The sequence below is a fragment of the Bufo gargarizans genome, chromosome 1, assembly GCF_014858855.1.
Source record: "Bufo gargarizans isolate SCDJY-AF-19 chromosome 1, ASM1485885v1, whole genome shotgun sequence".
NCBI lineage: Eukaryota > Metazoa > Chordata > Amphibia > Anura > Bufonidae > Bufo > Bufo gargarizans.
In genome coordinates, this window is record NC_058080.1 from 609094396 (window position 1) to 609115911 (window position 21516).

At 46.1% G+C, this 21516-nt stretch overlaps 1 protein-coding gene across 1 annotated transcript in view; it reads right to left on the reverse strand.

Moving 5' to 3' along the window:
* The window catches only part of DMXL1 (Dmx like 1), a 142418-nt gene that overhangs the window by 82808 nt on the left and 38094 nt on the right, over window positions 1–21516 (reverse strand). Inside the window, 9 exon segments of the mRNA XM_044275895.1 lie at window positions 3116–3334; window positions 4890–5009; window positions 7163–7268; window positions 7377–7466; window positions 7873–7994; window positions 8849–9527; window positions 9620–9876; window positions 19294–19506; window positions 20108–20276. Coding sequence (XP_044131830.1) covers window positions 3116–3334; window positions 4890–5009; window positions 7163–7268; window positions 7377–7466; window positions 7873–7994; window positions 8849–9527; window positions 9620–9876; window positions 19294–19506; window positions 20108–20276 — 1975 coding nt within the window.

Genomic DNA, 21516 nt, shown 5'->3' on the forward strand with positions numbered 1-21516 from the left:
TGGCAGAAAACGCTGCACAACGAGAAGAGGTGACAAGACCCTGAGGAAGATTGTGGAGAAGGACCGATTCCAGACCTTGGGGGACCTGCGGAAGCAGTGGACTGAGTCTGGAGTAGAAACATCCAGAGCCACCGTGTACAGGCGTGTGCAGGAAATGGGCTACAGGTGCCGCATTCCCCAGGTCAAGCCACTTTTGAACCAGAAACAGCGGCAGAAGCGCCTGACCTGGGCTACAGAGAAGCAGCACTGGACTGTTGCTCAGTGGTCCAAAGTACTTTTTTCGGATGAAAGCAAATTTTGCATGTCATTCGGAAATCAAGGTGCCAGAGTCTGGAGGAAGACTGGGGAGAGGGAAATGCCAAAATGCCTGAGGTCCAGTGTCAAGTACCCACAGTCAGTGATGGTCTGGGGTGCCATGTCAGCTGCTGGTGTTGGTCCACTGTGTTTCATCAAGGGCAGGGTCAATGCAGCTAGCTATCAGGAGATTTTGGAGCACTTCATGCTTCCATCTGCTGAAAAGCTTTATGGAGATGAAGATTTCATTTTTCAGCACGACCTGGCACCTGCTCACAGTGCCAAAACCACTGGTAAATGGTTTACTGACCATGGTATTACTGTGCTCAATTGGCCTGCCAACTCTCCTGACCTGAACCCCATAGAGCATCTGTGGGATATTGGGAAGAGAAAGTTGAGAGACGCAAGACCCAACACTCTGGATGAGCTTAAGGCCGCTATCGAAGCATCCTGGGCCTCCATAACACCTCAACAGTGCCACAGGCTGATTGCCTCCATGCCACGCCGCATTGAAGCAGTCATTTCTGCAAAAGGATTCCCGACCAAGTATTGAGTGCAGAACTGAACATCATTATTTGAAGGTTGACTTTTTTGTATTAAAAACACTTTTCTTTTATTGGTCGGATGAAATATGCAAATTTTTTTAGATAGGAAATTTGGGTTTTCATGAGCTGTATGCCAAAATCATCAATATTAAAACAATAAAAGGCTTGAACTACTTCAGTTGTGTGTAATGAATCTAAAATATATGAAAGTCTAATGTTTATCAGTACATTACAGAAAATAATGAACTTTATCACAATATGCTAATTTTTTTTAGAAGGACCTGTATATATAAAATCATCCTGTACCAGACCAGATCCTATGGAGAGGGAAGCAGTAAAGGTTTTGTACAAGGACACAACACTGTCACAGAACTGAACTAGAAACTGGCACAGGGACGTAAAACAGATTACATTTTCACACATCATTGATAAATGCCAACAGTAAAAGAAAATGGATTTCAGAAAAGTTTTGACTTCTCACAGAGACGTGTCAGAAGTTTTAATCCACAGAAATAAGGGGAATATGCGCTCTGCGTGTGGATCCACTACAAAGTGGGATATCGCTCAGTACAGGTCTTCTACACTTTTGCTCTAGTGATCATGGAGGTTTCTCAGTAACAACCACCAATTATCAAAATTCCTGACCTTTCCACATATAGCAAAAGGTTTTTAGAAGTGAAAGTTACTTTCCAATTGACAATCTGACCAACAGTGGCATATAATCGATATACTGTAGTCTGAACTCGCTATAATTCAGGAACTTTTTAGTAAATCTAATAAGTAAACACTAGGGATAGGAACTCATCACAGTGTCTCTCAAAAGGAACAGGTTAAACATGCAGAAGACCAAAACAGCCTGTACAGTTTCTGTCGTAGAGGTTGCACAGAGCACCACACCATTGCACACTGGCCCTGGCTCCTGGGATACTCAGAGCTTGTACCCTTGATCCCATATGTTGTGTCTTAAAGGGCATCGGTCAGAAGATCTGTAGCTATGAAACTGGCTGACCTGTTACATGTGCACTTGGCAGCAGAAGGCATCTGTGTTAGTCCCATGTTCATATGTGCCTCCACTGCTGAGAAAACACCCGCATTGCTCCTAGAGGCTCATATGCATATATTACAACTTCATTTAGCAGTGCAAGCACATAAATAAATTGGACCAACACAGATGCATGTGCGCTTGGCAACTGAAGGCAACAGGTTAGCCAGTTTCATAGGTACAAATCTGTTGAGAGATGCCCTTTAAAAGGGGTTGTCCAATCTGGACATTTACGGCATATTGAAAGGATATGCCACAAATGCTTGAAAGATGCAGGTTCCACCTGTTGAGACCCACGCCTATCTTAAGAAAGGGGCCCCAACATAAACGGAAAGCAAGTAGTGCATGTGCAGCTTTTTCCACGGTTATCGAACGTGTGAAAATAGCAGAGCGCTTACTCAGCTACTTTCAGAAGTATTATAGCAGAGAATAGAGAGGATGCTGCGCATCCAGGGCATGCTCTTCACTTACGGTGATGCTTAATTTTTGAGACAGGAGTAGGACCAACACCTAAAGGACATTTATAGCATATGCTCTCAACACGTCATAAATATCCAGATGGGACATCCCCTTTAAGTTACGGAAAGAGTCTGGTAGAATTACTTGCTCACCTTGTGGCTGTATTTTTTGGACACTCCACAAGGGGGTTATCAATAGACGATAACTCCATAGGGAACCACCAAATTTAAGACTGGCCCTACCAGCAAATATAAATGCTTTGCTACTTAGTAGTTTGCTGTTGTTAAGTTGCTGCTGTAGGCTTTTGAAATACCTGCACTTAATGAACCTTACAAAAAAATTGTTTTTGCGAGTTCAGGGGGGGAAAAAAAAATTGTCCAAAAAGGAAAAATGTGATAAAACAATCCCCTGCAGCTCAAAAGCTGGTTGTGACTACCCACAAGACCATTGCAACCAAACACGACCTCGCAGGTGTACAGATTGAGACTGGGCAGGCACACCATCACTGCAGTAAAGTACATAGATGCCAGCAGCGAGCTCCAGTGCTGTGGGGGGAATTTATCAGGCAACTGTTCTTTTGTTATTTTATGAAATTTCACCATGTTTGGGTAATTTTTTCCCCGAAGTCTAGAAACCACTTTAACAAACAAAAACTCAAATAACAAAATGTGGGACTGGAAGAAATGTAATATCTGTGGCCTTGTAGGACAGTTATGTACAAATATTTTCATGTCTTACACTGGACTGTCTCTTTGTACAATAACCAAATTATTACCTGCAGACGGCTTAACACTAATTAATTCCACACCATCAGGCAAACTCAGTTCTCGGCTATACACAAGCTCAGAGGAAAGGGACATCTTGCTAGTACTCTGTAAATTTGCTTTACAGGTCTGGTATCTTTGAGTAACTGGAGACCGAACCTTTTCTCCTGAGGCAGAACTGAAAGAGTCATCTCTTGGTGAATTATTTTCTGATGAGCTAGATTTTTCCTCTGTGAAATAGAAAAATATTAAATTAACAAGCATAATCAAAATAATTGTTATGAATACCCTTTTAACCTTCACCTACAAAAAAAATAAAAATAAAAGTGCTGTACTATACATAAAACTAAGGCCGAATGCACACAGCCATGAGCGGTCCGTGGTATACCTGCTGTCAGCAGGATGCCAGGCCGGTATACCACGGACTGCTCACGGCCGTGTGCATTCGGCCTAAGGGTACTTTCACACTAGCGTTTTTCTTTTCCAGCATAGAGTTCCGTCACAGGGGCTCTATACCGGAAAGGAACTGATCAGGTATATCCCCATGCATTCTGAATGGAGAGTAATCCGTTCAGGATGCATCAGGATGTCTTCAGTTCAGTCATTTTGACTGATCATGCAAAAGAGAAAAACGTAGCATGCTACGGTTTTATTTCCGGCGAAAAAAACCTGAAGACTTGCCTGAATGCCGGATACGGCATTTTTTCCCCATAGGAATGTATTAGTGCTGGATCAGGCATTCAAAATACCGGAATGCCGGATCCGTCCTTCTGGGACTGTGCATGCGCAGACCGGTAAAAAAGGTTAAAAAATAAATAAAAAAAAGATACAAGACAGATCCGTTTGTCCGCATGACAAGCGGAGAGACGGATCCGTTCTTGCAATGCAAGTCACATCCAGATCGGCGGATCCGGCAGGCAGTTCCGACGACGGAACTGCTTGCCGGATCCCACTGCCGCAAGTGTGAAAGTAGCCAAACATACCAAAAACAGGGATGAATTTCATGCATAATTTCCTCATATTTAACAGGCATCTTTGGATTTGTAAGGATATGAGAAGAGGAGCCTAAAAAGGCTCTTTCAGACTATATATGTGTGCCGTCTCTTGTACAACATTATGTCATGAGTATGTCTGTATGCAAAGACTCAAAAAGCTGTTGTCCGTTTGTATGGCTTTTTATATGAATAAACGACAGATTTTTTTTTAAAAAGCTGGATTTCTTAATATTTTTGTTTGCTACACCTGATCCAGGCGATATCCATGCTTCCGAGAATTATCCACAGATGACCTGGACTTGTGCTTTATATTTAAGAAGGTTTTCCAAGATCTTCTAACTGACTTATCTTCAGGATAGGTCATCAGTATCTGATCGGTAGGGGTCTGACACTAGGGACTCCTGTCGATCGGCTGTTTGGGAAAGCACTGGTGCTCCTGTCAGCGCCACAGCTTTCTCCCTGCTCACCAACGCCGTACATAGTATAGCGGCTGTGCTTGTTATCGCAACTCTGCCCTATTCACTTCTATGGGGCTGAGCCTCTCCTAGGCCAAAGTGACCCATTAATAAGCCATCACTGGCCTAGGAAAAGCTGTAAGAAGGCCATGGCGCTCACAGGAGCGTCGGAGCCTTCTCAAACAGCTGACCGGTGGGGAGCCTGAGCGTCAGACCTCCACTGATCAAATAGAAAGTCTCAGAAAACCCCTTTTAGATATTAAGAATCTTCTTTTAACCTTGACTTAAAAAAAAAAAAAAAAAAAAGTGCAATACTATGCACAAAACTAACATACCCAGAGCAACAGGGATGGATTTCAGGTGCAATTTCCACATATGTAACACAGAGTGCTTGTTTTTTGTGCATTCAATCACCACCAAGTAGAATTTTTCTGAAAATCCACTTTGGGAGTTTTCTATGACAAAAAAAAATACAAATAAAAAAAAGACTTAAAATTCATAACAATTGCATAACCAAATAAGATGTGAAATCTTTGGATTTTGTTGTCCGATATGGTAATCATCCTAGGAGCAGAGAGACGTTAATAATCACCAGGCTTACATCAGCGTTGAACACAGGATTGAAATAGTTGTCCTGAAAGACAGTCACATGCATCTGCTTCCCACAAGCATGCGAGGTCACATTTCCTGCCTGCCGCTTATCAGTACTTTAATACGTTATCTTGCACAATACAAGTTTTGTTTAAGCCTTCATGCCCTGAACACATCATTAATCTACAAACAGTAGGTGTCGTCCTTTTCTTGTCTTCTGGGTTGTTTTCACGAGCAGCAACCAATTTAATGCAAGATGGGAAATCTCAATTACAGTATTACACCAAGTAAAGCAGTGGAGTCAAGACTGCAGTATTTATTACCGTATTTAGGACAGAAAGAAGTAATTAGTAGAAACCTTCTGACTTTTCGGAATTGAAGAACTCCCAAATGCCATAGGAAGTGCCATAAGGCCACTTTTACAAAAATACTCCCATGTGTACGTGGCCCAAGCCCTTGACTCTTTGCACCTCCAGCTAGTCTACAGATTAACTACTGGTCCTCAGACTCCTTCCTCTTTCTGGCGGTGGTATGTGCCTCCTGCCATGGTGTATGTGCAAGTTACAGTCATCACCCGGGAGCCAGATTTTCTGTTCATAAGCAGAACCTACAACATATTCAAAGTCTCAATCTTCAATTTCACAAAAATAATGTTTCTAAAAACCAAACAAATATTCTGTAATTACAAAACTCTTGTTACTGTTCTACCGTTGCTCTGGTTGCGGCTTCTCGCCACTTCCTCTCGTCGGAATTTACGCACTGACAGCGGCTTAGACTGCCTGCTCAGCCAAATACTGGCTGTGGTGGGTCACCTGTTGTGGCCACTGATGAGCTAAACAGACCAGCTGTTTCCAGTATGTCTAACCCAAAAAGAGGAAGTCACAGATTGGGGATTAGTAACATTTGTTAGGTTTTACCTCTCAGGCCCCATACCCCTTTATGCCCTGCATTTTGCATATATGTTGGGAAAAGTTCCCAGCATGTATATCAAACGTATCCATAGAGCTCAATTTATACAGCAGAAGCTGGAAGAGTGCCCCCTTGTCCTGTGCCAGGCTAGTACATGTCTAATAACAGTATGTTTGTGCTGTAAGGAATACTGTAGTAGACTACGCTATAACACTGAAAGGCAAATAGTGAAAAATGGATATCACACATTCTGCTTTCACAACGGAAGCCTAACAGCGACACATCCCTCTGTGTGCCTATATAATGGGGAATATGCATCCCTCTGTGTGCCTATATAATGGGGAATATGCATCCCTCTGTGTGCCTATATAATGGGGAATATGCATCCCTCTGTGTGCCTATATAATGGGGAATATGCATCCCTCTGTGTGCCTATATAATGGGGAATATGCATCCCTCTGTGTGCCTATATAATGGGGAATATGCATCCCTCTGTGTGCCTATATAATGGGGAATATGCATCCCTCTGTGTGCCTATATAATGGGGAATATGCATGCCTCTATGTGCCTATATAATGGGGAATATGCATCCCTCTGTGTGCCTATATAATGGGGAATATGCATGCCTCTGTGTGCCTATATAATGGGGAATATGCATCCCTCTGTGTGCCTATATAAATGGGGAATATGCATGCCTCTGTGTGCCTATATAATGGGGAATATGCATCCCTCTGTGTGCCTATGTAATGGGGAATATGCATCCCTCTGTGTGCCTATGTAATGGGGAATATGCATCCCTCTGTGTGCCTGTATAATGGGGAATATGCATCCCTCTGTGTGCCTATATAATGGGGAATATGCATCCCTCTGTGTGCCTATATAATGGGGAATATGCATCCCTCTGTGTGCCTATATAATGGGGAATATGCATCCCTCTGTGTGCCTATATAATGGGGAATATGCATCCCTCTGTGTGCCTGTATAATGGGGAATATGTTGCCGCCTTTGTTGGTGGTCAGACTCCATTATGAGAGATCAGGTAACATTATGTGACCAGAGGCTTCTTATGGTCAACCTAAACCACAAAAAAAAAAAAAAAGCATATTACCAGAATCTGAAAGAAGACCACTTATTCCAGATGACCCTGATTTCTTTAGATTTCCCAGTATGTAGTCTTCTTGAAAAACATGTAACAGCTGTGTTTTTCTTCCGTTCTAAGCAAAAAAAAAAACAAAAAAAAAAAAACACAATTTAAAAGGAGTAGAAATTTAATTGGGCATCTGAAGTAGTGGATGCACTGATGTTCCTCTATCAAAGCTTACCAGGCTGGTAATGGCATCCAGCTCGATAATGCATCCCGGTCTAGCAGTAGATTGCTGACTAATGATGTTGAAAACCTCCCCAACGTATTTCTGAAATGGAATATTATAATATTAATAACAAGGCCACTTCCATGATGCAATGAGCAAAAGATCACATTTGCATGTCTTCTATCTCCGCCTAAGGGTCCATTCACATGTCCGCAAAATGGTTGCGGAAAGGATCCAGACCCATTTATTTTCAACGGGGCTGCAAAACATGCGGACAGCACAGTGTGCTGCATCCGCACTTCTGTTCCACAAAAAAATAGAATGCGCAAACACGGACAAGAAAAGGCATTTCTATTGAAGGGCCGGCCATATGTGTTCCGTAAAATGCAAAACGCACATGGCCGGTGTCAGTGTTTTGTGGATCTGCAATTTGCGGACCACAAAACACTTACGGACATGTGAACGGACCCTTAGGCTGAATTATTTACCCAGGACAGTCACTACTTACTGAGATCTCGGGGTTGGACAGCTCACACAGTAGCTTTTTGGCATCAATCACCGCTTGATATAATCTTAAATTCTGGCCATCACTTGCAACGAAACATGCACTCGGTGAATTGCAGTATGTTCCTGAAATGCAGACATTTGATAAATCTCCCTTTTTTTTTTTTCTTTAACCAGTTGAGCGCCCACTGTAAATATATGTCCACATGTACTGGGCTTTGTGCAGAATCGAGATATATATTTACATCCATTCTTCTGCTTCTGATGTGCCCCTACAGCAACTCCCAACACCCAGATCCTGATAATACTAAGCCTCTGGTCCTGGGGACATCATCAGGACCTAATTGATAATGTCACCATCACATCCAAACATGGCTATCACAGGAAAAATGTATTGTAGCCACAAATTTTCATAGGGTTTGTGCCATAAAAAAATGTCTAGTGTGAAAGTTAGAAAGGTATACAGTATAACCATACATTTACCTAAATCTGTTATTAACCCTTTCCTGCCTGTCTCAACTCCAAATAATGCTCTCATGGTATAGTCCTGACCATTGTATGTAGTCTGATAGCACTATGCACAGGAAAATGAGGGGGAATTTATATTTGGAGTATAAAAGAATATAAAATAACGAGAAAACTATTTGTTTCTGCTCATGCTCAGACTACATGACATAAGACTAATACAATAAAAATATCCACTTCAAACTGGAAAATAATAAGAAAAAATAAAAATAAAATATTTGGCACACTAAGAAATAAAGCTAAAATATAATCCCATTTATAATGCACCATTCCAAAATGCTAAATTTTCTCTTGGCATCAAGGCTCAAAAAAGCCCAGGTAATGAAAGGGTTAAATGCCACCTTCAGCAAGAATTTGTAATTTTATTGCAAGAATAGATATTACAAAAAGATAATGATCCAACGTACCGTAACTAGTAATAATTCTTAAAATGGGATATAAATAAGAGTGCTCACCTAGGCAGTGGCTTGGTATAAGAGTTGGCAGCCAGGCAACATTTGAGAAAGCAGAAACGTGAAGCGAATTAATACGAGCCAGCTCGGAAACGCCACCAGAAAAAGACAGGGGTCCAACAGGGTCCACCCTCCAGAGGATGAGTTCACTATACACTGCATTTGGGTCTTGCCAGGTTTTGTCTACATCCGATTCATTTTGATTGCAATTAAAATCTCCACGGGACGAGTCAGGCGAGTCACTGACCCCATTGTCTTCTACTGGATGCAGAGAGTTGTGATGAGAGGTTGTCAGCAGTAGGGGCAGCACGGAATGACAGGCTAGGTCATTGAGGTGAAAGCGATGACCACAATATCTGGACTTGTGAGAAATGCTGAGCACGGTTGAAAAGGCGGACTCCTCAGCAAAGCTAACCTGCCATTGATTTAGCGACCCATCTGCGTGCTTGGAGATCATCAAAACATTAGGGGTGAAAATGCTCAGTTTCAGACTGCTGGATGCTTTGGTCTGTCCAGCAGATATTAGCATTGAAGATGAATGTGCCATACCAGAGGGCTTTTGTTTGCCCTGCCGAATAGCCAACTCTAAATTTTTCGTGCTGGCATACATCACAATACTCCTGCAAAGAGAATTGGCATCTCCGGTTGGGAATGCTACTGGAATTCTACATGAAAAAGACACCTAATAAAAAATAAAATAAAAAAGGGAGTGAAAACAGGAAAGTCTTCTAATAACTAGAACTCCAACAAAAAGTGAATTCAGTACGAACATACCTGCACTTGACGGAACATGCCAGGCTGATATTCATCCAGCCAATCGACATGCCATACAAGCAAAGAGCCATCCACAGGATGAATACTAAACAACATGTCTGGGTTCTTGTTCCATTCTGACAGCAGGAATTCCATTTCATGATCAATAACAGATGATGGGAAGGAAACTTGGGAAGCATTTGTCACGGCCCTCTCACCAGTGACCTCTTTCTTTTCGGTGCCCACTTTCTTATCAGTTTCCCCAATATGATCATTTTCTGAAACAAACAAGAAACAAGAGAAACTGTAATGAGCACGAGAATATTTTATTCAGATATGCACAGTAAGCCAGAACAAGCAGAAAAGTAGCAGCACGGTATTTAATCTCTTAAGGACACATGACGTACCGGTACGTCATATGTTCCGATCACTGCCGCCCGGCGGTGATCGGAACAAGGTGCCTGCTCAAATCATTGAGCAGGCACCTAGGTTAAATGCGCGGTGGGGGGGGGGGGGTTGCCCGTGACCCGCATGTCGGCGATCGCAACAAACCGCAGGTCAATTCAGACCTGCGGTTTGATGCGCTTTTTGCAGTTTTTTATAATATATATATATATATATATATATATATATATATATATATATATATATATATATATATATATATAATTTTTTTTATTTTTTTTTTACCCCCCCTGCACCCCTGAATGATTTTATGGCGGCGAGAGGTGCAGGGGGAGGGTTGCGGGCGGTGCGGGATGTGGAGCATGCATACCGACACCCTGGTATAAACGGGTGACATCTGTGATGCGATGTCAGCCGTTTAACCCTTTCCATACCGCAGTCCGTACGGACCGCTGTATGGAAAAGATTAACAGCTCAGGGAGCTCCCTCCCTCTCCCCCCCGATGGAGAAGGAGAGAGCCCCCAGACAGCCCCCGTCCTTACCCTTCCCCGTCTGCGAAGTTGTGGCAGACTGGGAAGGTTCCCATGGCAACAGGACGCCTTCTCAGGCATCCTGCTGTCCATGGTGCTGAACAGATCTGTGCTAAAGGCATAGATCTGTTCAGACAAAGTGGAAGTAAAATACAGTACAGTACCCTATATAGTGTACTGTATTATACAGACATCAGACCCACTGGATCTTCAAGAACCAAGTGGGTCTGGGTAAAAAAAAAAAAAAACACAAAAAAAAAGGGAAAAAAATAAAGTAAAAATCAAAAACACACATTTATCACTGATTAAAAATGAAAAAAATAAATTCTCTACACATGTTTGGTATCGCCGCATCCCTAACGACCTGATCTATAAAACGGTCATGTTACTTTACCCGAACGGTGAACGCCATAAAAATAAAAAACTATGATGAAATTGAAATTTTGACCACCTTACTTCCCAAAAAAAAAGGTAATAAAAGTGATCAAAAAAGTTGCATGTACGCCTAAATTGTAACCATCAAACAGTCATGTCATCCCGCAAAAATCATACCCTACCCAAGATAAATCGCCCAAAAACTAAAACAAACTATGGCTCTTAGACTATGGAAACACTAAAAACGAGATTTTTGTATAACTTACCAGTAAAATCTCTTTCTCGCTCTTTCCTTGGGGGACACAGAAGACCTTGGGTATAGCTCATCTCCATAGGAGGCGTGACACTAAGTGAAAACTGTTAAGCCCCTCCTCCACAGCTATACCCTCAGCCTGGAGAGAGAGACTGCCAGTTGCGTGTCCAAGCAGTGAGAAAAGGCAAAGTCCAACAAGGAACCAACAAGCCAACTACCCAACGGGTAACAAAAACTTGGAAAACGTACAGAGAAAAAACAATGAATGGGTGGGTGCTGTGTCCCCCAAGGAAAGAGCGAGAAAGAGATTTTACTGGTAAGTTATACAAAAATCTCGTTTTCTCGCCCAGTTTCCTTGGGGGACACAGAAGACCTTGGGACGTTCAAAAGCAGTCCAAAAGGGGGAGGGACCACAGCACCAAGGTGAAGCACCCGAAAGGCATCAATGAACCGCCGCCTGTAAACCCAGGCGGGGTAAGGCAGCATCTGCCAAAGTCAGAGTATGCACCCTGTAGAACTCAGTAAGGCGTGCAAGGCAGACCTGTGGCCGCCGTGCCCAAATGCACGGCCGAAGCCCAATGCCTCCGGCCCAGGAGGCACCGACCGCTCTGGTGAAAGGAACGGTGACACCAAAGACAGAATCCTGCCCTTGGTGCGGTAACCTCAGCAATAGCCAATCTGAACAAGCGGAGGAAAACCACCCTGGAGTCTGTCAACCCTATGCACAGCCCTCCTGGAAACCCAAGAGGCCGAACGACTGCAAGAGTCGGAGATCTCCAAGTAAAAACGGCAAGGCCCAAACAACGTCCAAATAGGTGAGGTGTTGAAGCGAAAGGCAAACACCACCTTCAGAAGGAAGGAAGGAAGGAAGGAAGGAAGGAAGAAACGGGATGCAGAACAGCCCTGTCCTGGAAAAGACAAAGCTCGTAACAAAAAAAGGGGCCATTCCGGCACCCGTCAGAGACACGACTGATACGGAACACAACCGTACAGGACAGAAGGGGTAGAGAGAACTCCTGTAACGGCTCCAAGGACAAGAATGGAGCGCCGAGAGTACAGTACAGAGGAACCAAAGAGCCACTCCGAGGAAGAAGGTCTGGACATGCCCCGAGGGCCGGGGAACGCTGGAAGAGGAAGGACAGCGCCGACACTTGACACTTCAAGCAAAGGAGTCCCAGTCCCAGGTCCAGGCCGGACTGGAGAAAGACAGAACCATGGGGGGGAGAAGGGCAGAGTGGGGAATGCCCAGCTACCCACCGACACCCAGACAAAAAACCCTAAGTCCAACGACAGAACCTGGACGAAACACAGCCAGGAGCGAACAGTAGCGAGCCCGCTGGAGTCACCTGGGCAAGCGGATAAAAACCCAATGTGACCAGGCGCAGACCAGTAACACGGGCAGAAGGGTCGGCAAAAACTGGTCCCGTCGGCCTCCGAGCAACGTTGTCCCGTATCCACCCGGAGTGGGGGAGCAGAAGGACAGACGGAAGGGAACCGAAGGGTCCGCCCAGCATCCGCCAGATGCCAGGACAAGACAGGACAATCTGGACCGAAGGGCAGTCCCCCCAAGTTACCAAGAAGGTAAGTCTACAGCAGGACCATAGCCTAGAATGGAAAACGCAATCTGCACCCAGCGGGAGGACAGAACGCGGTAGACCCAGCAAGAGGCACACAGCAAATACAGCCAGTGTGAACAAGGGAGACAGTACGAGACCAAAGGAACACCGGAACCATCCACATGAACAACCATGCTCCCCCCAGAGCGGAGGACAGTGAAGGAACAGCCTCTGAAGCCTGGCCGGGCAGAAGCCACATCGGCGTGATCTGTACCGAACGGGGAGCCAAACAGAGCCGGCGAGACAAGGTAGTCGAGACAGAGGCCGGCATCACACCCCCCAACCGAAAGGAGGAGTGGGCAGCAGGGAAGTCATAGGACAGCCCAAAAGCAGAACCCTGCTACACTGTGAGACGCCAGGTTCACCGCCTCGCAGAAGGCAAATACCCTGAAGAACCCAAGGTGGAAGTCCTCCGGACCTGGGTAATAGAGCATCCAAGCGAAGTTGGGTGATCTACCCGAGAAGAGTGGCCCGAACCTGGTAGCAGATCAGACCGAAGCGTAGAGGGCGCCAAGAGGAAGGACTCATACCACACTGCATCCGAAGAGGAGGAAATGGTAATAGGCGAAGGAACCATAGTCCCGCCAGAGCCAACGAAGAATCCGAGGGGCGCTGCAGACAACAGCACGCATCTAGGAACCACGAACACTTCCCGGGAGGAAGGGCCAACGAAATGAATGAGTACCACCCAGCTCGGTGCAGTAGAGAGCACAGAGCCCTCCGGGTCAGGTGGACAGAACGATCTCTGTAGAGACGAGTGCAAGGCTTGCGGCAAGTAACCCAAGAGAACAAAGGGATGTCGCAGGAAGGAGGGGAAGCATACGTACGAGCAGCCCCGTAAGCAGTGAGAAGGCCAACCCACCTACGGGAGGAGAAGGCAGAAACGGCCCAAACAACGCACAAGAACGGCCGCTCCCTGCAAAAAAGACACTCAGAGAAGAGGGCCAGCCACAGAGTGCCCCAGCATCTATGGAAGTGCAAAGTGCAACCTGAAAGGGAGTTATGCATAAGCCTAGCATGGCACGCGATGGAACGTAAGCAGTCCGCCCCGAAAGAGGGGAAATGTACCTGGCAAACTGCAGTCGGCAAGAATGCAAAGGCCCACCCCAAAAGGGGGTGACGCCTAAGGCCGTACCTACTCCAGAGACATAGGACATACCATACAATCCTGCAGGAGCGCAGGAGGTCCACCTAGTGAAAGGGGGACATGCACAGGGTTATCCTAGCATTAAGAGAGCGTGCAATAATTCCCCCAACACCGAACTTTGTGAGAGTGCAACCACTCCGCCAATGAAGGGGACATGTACAAGTCCAGCACAGCACGTACAAGGACAGCCGTGAATCTCATGAGCGTGCAAAGGTCCGCCCATGGAATGAGGGGTGGTCACACACAAGGCCAGCACCGAATCCAATGGGAGTGCAAGCGTTCCACCCATGTACGGCGCTGGTGCGATGTGTAAACATGACGCCCGCTTGCACGTGCAGCGGGCGTCATGCACATGGCCAGCATCTCATCCAGGGAGAGTGAGAGCACCCTGCCATGTACGGGAGTCATGCACATAACCAGCAACGTACTGGCGAGAGACAAACACAGTCAGTGAGAATGTGTGTATGTCGCCTGAGGAAGGGAGGCATGCCCATGGCCGGCAGCGAATGCGAATCCAGTGAGAGTGCGTACACCGCCCACGGAAGAGGGGCCATGCACATGGCTGACAGCGGATCCAGCGAGAGTGCAAGCACCCCGCCATGGAAGGGGTTCATGCACATGGCCAGCAACGCACCGGCGAGAGAACAACCACAGACAGAGGGAGTGTATGCATGCCGCCTGAGGGAAGGAGGCGTGCCCAAGGCCGGCAGCGAATCCAATGAGAGTGCAGCATACCACCTATGGAAGGGGGTCATGCCTATGGTCAGCCGCAAATCCAGTGAAAGTGCAGCGTTCCGCCTATGGAAGCGTGTCGTGCACCTGGCCAGTACCGCATCCGGTGAGAGTGCAGACTTCCGCCTAATAAAAGGGGGACATGCACATGATCGGCAACAAATCCAGTGAGAGTATAGCGTTCCGCCAATGGAAGGGGGTCACGCACATGGTCGACCGCGAATCCAGCGAGAGTGCTGCGTTCCGCCAATGGAAGGGGGACGTGCACATGGCCAGTACCGTATCCGGTGAGGGTGCAGTATTCCGCCTATGGAAGTTGGTCACGCACACGGCCGGCAGCGAATCCAGTGAGAGTGCTGCGTTCCGCCTATGGAAGGGGGACGTGCACATGGCCAGCACCGTATCCGGTGAGAGTGCAGTATTCCGCCCATGGAAGGGGGTCACGCACACGGCTGGCAGCGAATCCAGCGAGAGTGCAGCGTTCCGCCTATGGAAGGGGGTCGTGCACATGGCCAGCACCGCGCCCAAGAAGGTCACACACAGGGCCAGCCCGCAGCCAGGGAGAGTGCAGTATCCCGCCTGGGAGGGGGGGGGCCATGCCCATGGCAGGCACCATACCCGGAGAGGGTGACGAATGCCGCCCACAGAACTGACCGCATGCACCTGGCCCGCGCTGCATCCCGGGAGAGGGCAAGAAACCGCCCAAAAGGGTAAATGCACCTGGCAGCGACGCAGGCTGGGAGCGCGAAACCATGCCGCCTATGGAAGGGGGGCATGCAGACAGGCAGCACCACTGCGATGAGGCTGCAGCGTCCTGCGCAGCCCACAAGAATCTGCCAGACATCTGCCCATTCATTATTATTTCATATTTTTTTTTTTTTTTTTTTTTTTTTTTTTTTTTTTTTTATTTAAAACAGCCTCTCTGAGGCTAAAGGGGAACCACCATATAGGGCACAGATTCTCTTGATGCAAGAGAAAAAAGGGGTGGCCAACCATACAGGCCCATTGGGAGCCGGCCTGCACCCAAAGGGTTAACAGGGAGCCGGCCTGGGGGCCGGCGCTGCGATCCACTGGGGGCGGAGGAAGCCCCAGGCGGGAAGAATTCACGCCTGGAGAAGTACCCGCCCCCTCCAACAAAGGCCAGACTTTCGCGGCCTAGTAGGCCGTAAAGCCGGGGCCTAAATTTGTGCGGCGCCCGGCCGACCGGGGCCGCATAGTATTATATACCGCCGGGACTGAGGCGGAGCGGCGCATTAAACCGGCCGCGGGAGCCCACCCCGCAGGCCGGAAGAGTCGGGCCCAAATGGAGTGCCGGAATTGCGGCCCCGCAGGCCCGATGGCGGCCCAGCAGGTCATTGCGGCGCCCGGCCGCACCGGAATGTCCATGCCGGCCGGAGGCGAGGTCTGTCAGGAGCGGGCCCCAGGCCCTGAGCAACGCTCCGGTAAGGAGATGGGGGGACCCCGAGATCGGGTGCCCGCGTAGTATCATATACCGGCGGGACATCAAAAGATAAAGGGGGACAGCAGCTGCATGTCCTATGGGGCCAGGAGGGGGAGGGGGGGGAGCAGGGAGCAGATTGCCGCCCTGCGGCACCCCAGGGGCCTCAGTGGAAGGGTTAAGGTTTGTCCAGGGATTCGAACTCATGACCTCTGCCATCAGAGGCAAGGCATTCACCATCACAGCTATGAAAGCTGTTCAGAGAGGCACAGTATGGGCCATGGGGGGGGGGGGGGGGGGGTTAGGCCCGCAGGAGACCGGGTGGTGGTGGTGGTGGTGGAAAGGGGGGGGTCGTAGGGCTGGAGAAGCCAATCTCTCACCATAGCCGTCTTCACCCTCGGTCCATTCCAGCAGGGTCGCCCCTTCAGCTACTGGCACCGTAGTGGCAGGACGCTGGAAGAGGGGCTTGGCGTGCGGGCGACCCTTGCGCTGGCGGGATACAGGGGAGCTGGGCTGCCCTGGTCCACCTTGCCTTCTGTGGGGGAGGCAGCAGTGCGGATGACCGGCACTGGCGCAGCTCGACCCCGGGAGAAACAGAGAGGTCTAGTGCGACTCTGTTGTCCCTGATGATCTGGAACAAAAAGAAAAGAAAAAAGTAAAAATCAAAATTTAAACAAGGAGAATCAGCCCTGCAGTAGCAGGGAGTGTCTTGCCTCCTTGGACACTAAGCAAAAACTGTCAGTCTCTCTCTCCAGGCTGAGGGTATAGCTGTGGAGGAGGGGCTTAACAGTTTTCACTTAGTGTCACGCCTCCTATGGAGATGAGCTATACCCAAGGTCTTCTGTGTCCCCCAAGGAAACTGGGCGAGAAACATGTTTTTTTTTTTGTTTCAAAAATGAAATCATTGTGTAAAACTTACATAAATAAAAAAAAAAAAAAAGTATACATATTAGGTATCGCCGCGTCCGTATCGACCAGCTCTATAAAAATATCACATGAGCTAACCCCTCAGGTGACCACCGTAAAAAAATAACGGTGTAAAAAAAGCAATTTTTTGTCATCTTAAGTCACAAAAAGTGTAATAGCAAGCGATCAAAAAGTCATATGCCCCCCAAAATAGTGTCAATCAAACCATCATCTCATCCCACAAAAAATGAGCCCCTACTTAAGATAATAGCCCAAAAACTTAAAAAACTATGGCTCTTATACTATGAAGACACAAACATTTTTTTGTTTTAAAAACGAAATCATTGTGTAAAACTTACATAAATTAAAAAAAGTATACATATTAAGTATCGCTGCGTCCGTGACAACCTGCTCTATAAAATTACCACATGATTTACCTGTCAGATGAATGTTGTAAATAAAAATAAAATAAAAAAAAACTGTGCCAAAAAAGCAATTTCTTGTTACCTTGCCTCACAAAAAGTGTAATATAGAGCAACCAAAAATCATATGTACCCTAAACTAGTACCAACAAAACTGGCACCCTATCCGGTAGTTTCTAAAATGCGGTCACTTTTTTGGGAGTTTCTACTCTAGGGGTGCATCAGGGGGGCTTCAAATGGGACATGGTGTAAAAAAAAAAAAAAAAAAAAAAAAAAATATCCAGCAAAATCTGCCTTCCAAAAACCGTATGGCATTCCTTTCACTCTACGCCCTGCTGTGTGGCCGTACAGTAGTTTACAGCCACATATGGGATGTTTCTGTAAACGGCAGAGTCAGGGCAATAAAGATTATAAAAAAAAAAAAAAAAAAAGGGTTCAAATGGAAAATTAGGCAAAAAAAAATATTAAATTATCAAATTTCATCCCCATTTGCCAACAACTCTTGTACAACACCTAAAGGGTTAACGAAGTTTGTAAATCGGTTTTGAAAACCTTGAGGGGTGTACTTTATAGAATGGGGTCATTTTTGGGTGGTTTCTATTATGTAAGCTTCGCAAAGTGACTTCAGACCTGTAGTGGTCCCTAAAAATTGGATTTCTGAAAAATTTCAAGATTTGCTTCTAAACTTCTAAGCCTTGTAACATCCCCAAAAAATAAAATATCATTCCCAAAATAATTCAAACATGAAGTAGACATATGGGGAATGTAAAGTCATCACAATTTTTGGGGGTTTTACTATGTATTACAGAAGTAGAGAAACTTTGAAATTTGCAAATTTTTCCAAATTTTGGGTAAATTAGGTATTTGTTTATGCAAAAATAAATACATTTTGACTTCATTTTTCCAGTGTCATGAAGTACAATATGTGACGAAAAAACTCTCTCAGAACGGCATGGATAAGTCAAAGCGTTTTAAAGTTATCACCACTTAAAGTGACACTAGTCAGATTTTGGCCTGGTCCTTAAGGTGAAATAAGGCTGTGTCCCTATGGGGTTAAGAAACTGGACTCCAAGTCTCTAAATGACAAAAATAGCTCCCAAAAATGCAGGACTCAATTTCCTTGAAATAAGTGAATGTCTTATAGACAGCAGGGAAGGCGTAGATTACTCCAGCGGTGGATGTGCCGTAGCCTCTACAAAACTTTGGAGGCTCCACTGCCAGCGCAGGGGTTAAGGACCAGCGTCTAAAACCCTGGTCTTAGTAAGTGACCCCTATGATATCTGAATTGTGCTTCTCAAACTAATGAAATAAAAAGGATTTTTTTTTTTTCCATATTAGCAACACTTTTCTATATGCCCCTTGCATAGTATGTCTATGAGGACACTATCCCTTTAATTTACCTATGAAATGGCATTTTTATTAAAGGGGTTATCCAATGCTATAAAAAAGCCCCCCCCCCCCCCCCTCCCATGCTCAACATTGCAAGTAATGCTAGGGAGGCGTGTCCCCGCCCCCGCCTGCCATTGGCTGACAACTGCATTGACAGTGATAGGTTCTGTTTAAAGGGCTTATTCAAGACTATAAAATGCTCTCCCATATGCTGGGCCCCTCACAATGAATATACTTACCTGGCTCCCCACACCGCCACTGCTACTTCTCCCCGTGCACAGATGAAAACATCCGGTGTCGGGGGGAGCAGCCAGTGGCAGACGGGGATGAGCCTCCATGGCATCCTTATTACAGCTTGACATGTTGAGGGTGTGGGATCAATTACCAGTTTTCTAGATTACGGTCTCAGAAGTACAATATTCAGTGGTTGTTTCAGAATGAATACTGGGACAGGACCAAAGCCTATCAAATACAGCACAAACCTTCATCTGAATTCCCTTCCACCTGGTTGGTTTCGTCAATGTTAGCGTCTGAAGACTGCTGCTCGAAGCTCTTCTTCAGTTGTTGAAGGAAGACTTCCATAGACAAGGAAAAATGCAACTCCTTGTTATTTAGCCAATGTACAACAAAAGGGCCATTGTTTTCTTCAGTTTCTCCAAGACTCATTGATGATATGGAAGGAAGCAGAGGAATGTCTGTGGAAATAAAATGTTACAAGAAGGAACTTAATAAAAAAAAATACTGACAGACTTTACTTTCATAAACTTTTCACTATGGTCCAGTATTTAAATGACCCACATAAGACCAGGCTATGCTGCTTCTCATCATCAGTTTACAAATCTGCTGCATCTGAAAGGGCTATTATTGTGGAGTAGCAACAGCTCGGCTCTGAAGTGATCGGCAATGCAACCTCAGCAGGTCTGAAGAACATGATGTGGAAAAGTTTCCTCCTGCACCACAACAGATCCAACCTGCATCTGGATGGGACATTAGCACAAGAACTGTCCAAAGCCGCACACAAGCCTGAGATCACTACAAACAATGGAGGGTGTCTCACTATCTTGCAGTCAATGCTGCCCATAGTAATGCATGGTGATCACTGCACAATCTAGCGATAAATCACGTTCCTCAGGCTCTAGATGTTGGAGAAATAATGATGGAAGGCACAGACAGGTAATGAGTACAGTACTTGGAAAATATCTCTACAAGAACAGAAGCAGGTAAGACATTTCCAAGTGGTGAATGGTAACAAACTCTGCACATGGATCCGGCTTACGACTACTGCGCACATCTCACCTGTGGCTGGATTAATGCTGGCAGCAATGTGAAAGTGACAAAGTGCATTGCCATGGAAGGGTGTATTCCGATGAACCTCATGAGCGTCCTGCTGGTGAGGAGGATATCCAGTATGTGCCACCAGTGCTAAAGACCGACTCCTTCCTCTACGAAAATGCCTCAGATTCAACTGTGCATAGGAAAGTGCAAGCAGTTATACACATTGCTTTACAGCAAACCTATTATATTCATTACAAACACATACGTGCCTGATTAGTGGGGGTCCCCACTGCTGGTTCTTGCCCATCATGAAAATGGGGCCCTGCGCCCCCCCTGTATAAATGGGGTGTCAGCCACACATGCATGCTTCTGCTCCATTCAACCCTATAGGGCTCTCAGAGACGGCCAAGTACAAACATTCAGCCATTGACAGTCCCATAGAGTTGAATGGAGAGACAGCAAGCATGTGTGACCACTGCTCTATTCAAATGGGGGGAACACAGGGCCCCATTCTTGTGACCGACAAGGGCCCAGCAGTCAGATTCCTGCAGATCAGACACTTATTCCCATGAGCAGGCGATTGGTTTTCTAATGGACAACCCATTCATTGTAGAGTAAATCAACAGTACATGTGAACACATCAAAGTACTCATTCCATAGCCATAACTTTTTTCTTTTTCCGTTGTGTGAAGGCTTATTTTCTTGGAGCGCACTATATAACTCACTTTTTGATTAACTGTTTTAAATAGGGAAATGAAAAAAAATTGATTAAAAAAATTTCACTATTCAGCATGCAGAATAACTAACCTCATAGTTTTTTTTCCTTTATGATGTATAGGAGGAAAGCTGCCAATCAGTGGCAAGGGTAAGGGCAGAGAGAACTGAGGTTCTTGAGGACTCCTGAGCTTGTGCAGCATGTTGAACAGCTCCAACACTCGGCTAAAGTTAAAGGGGTTGTCTGGGTTCAGAGCTGAATACGGACATACCCATATTTTCACCTAGGCAGCCCTCTGATATTAGCATCGGAGCACTTTATGCTCCAATGCTCTCCCTTGCTCTGCGCAGGATCGCGCAGGGCAAGGGCTTTTTATTTTATTTACAATAACACAATGCCGAGCAGAGGCTTCCACCCAGCAGTGTGTTCGGTGACGTCACCGGCTCTGATGGGCTGGCTTCAGCACTGCCTTAGCCGTTGTACAGGCTAGGGCAGCGCTAAAGCCCGCTCATCAGAGCCGGTGACTAGAGGTGAGCGAATCGACTTCGGATGAAACATCCGAAGTCGATTCACATAAAACTTTGTTCTAATACTGTACGGAGCAGGAGCTCAGTGCAGAATTAGAATGTATTAGCTCCGATGAGCCGAGGTTATTGCTTCGCAAAGTCTCACGAGAATTTGCGCAATAACTTCATAAATTAGTTTGTACTGTAAA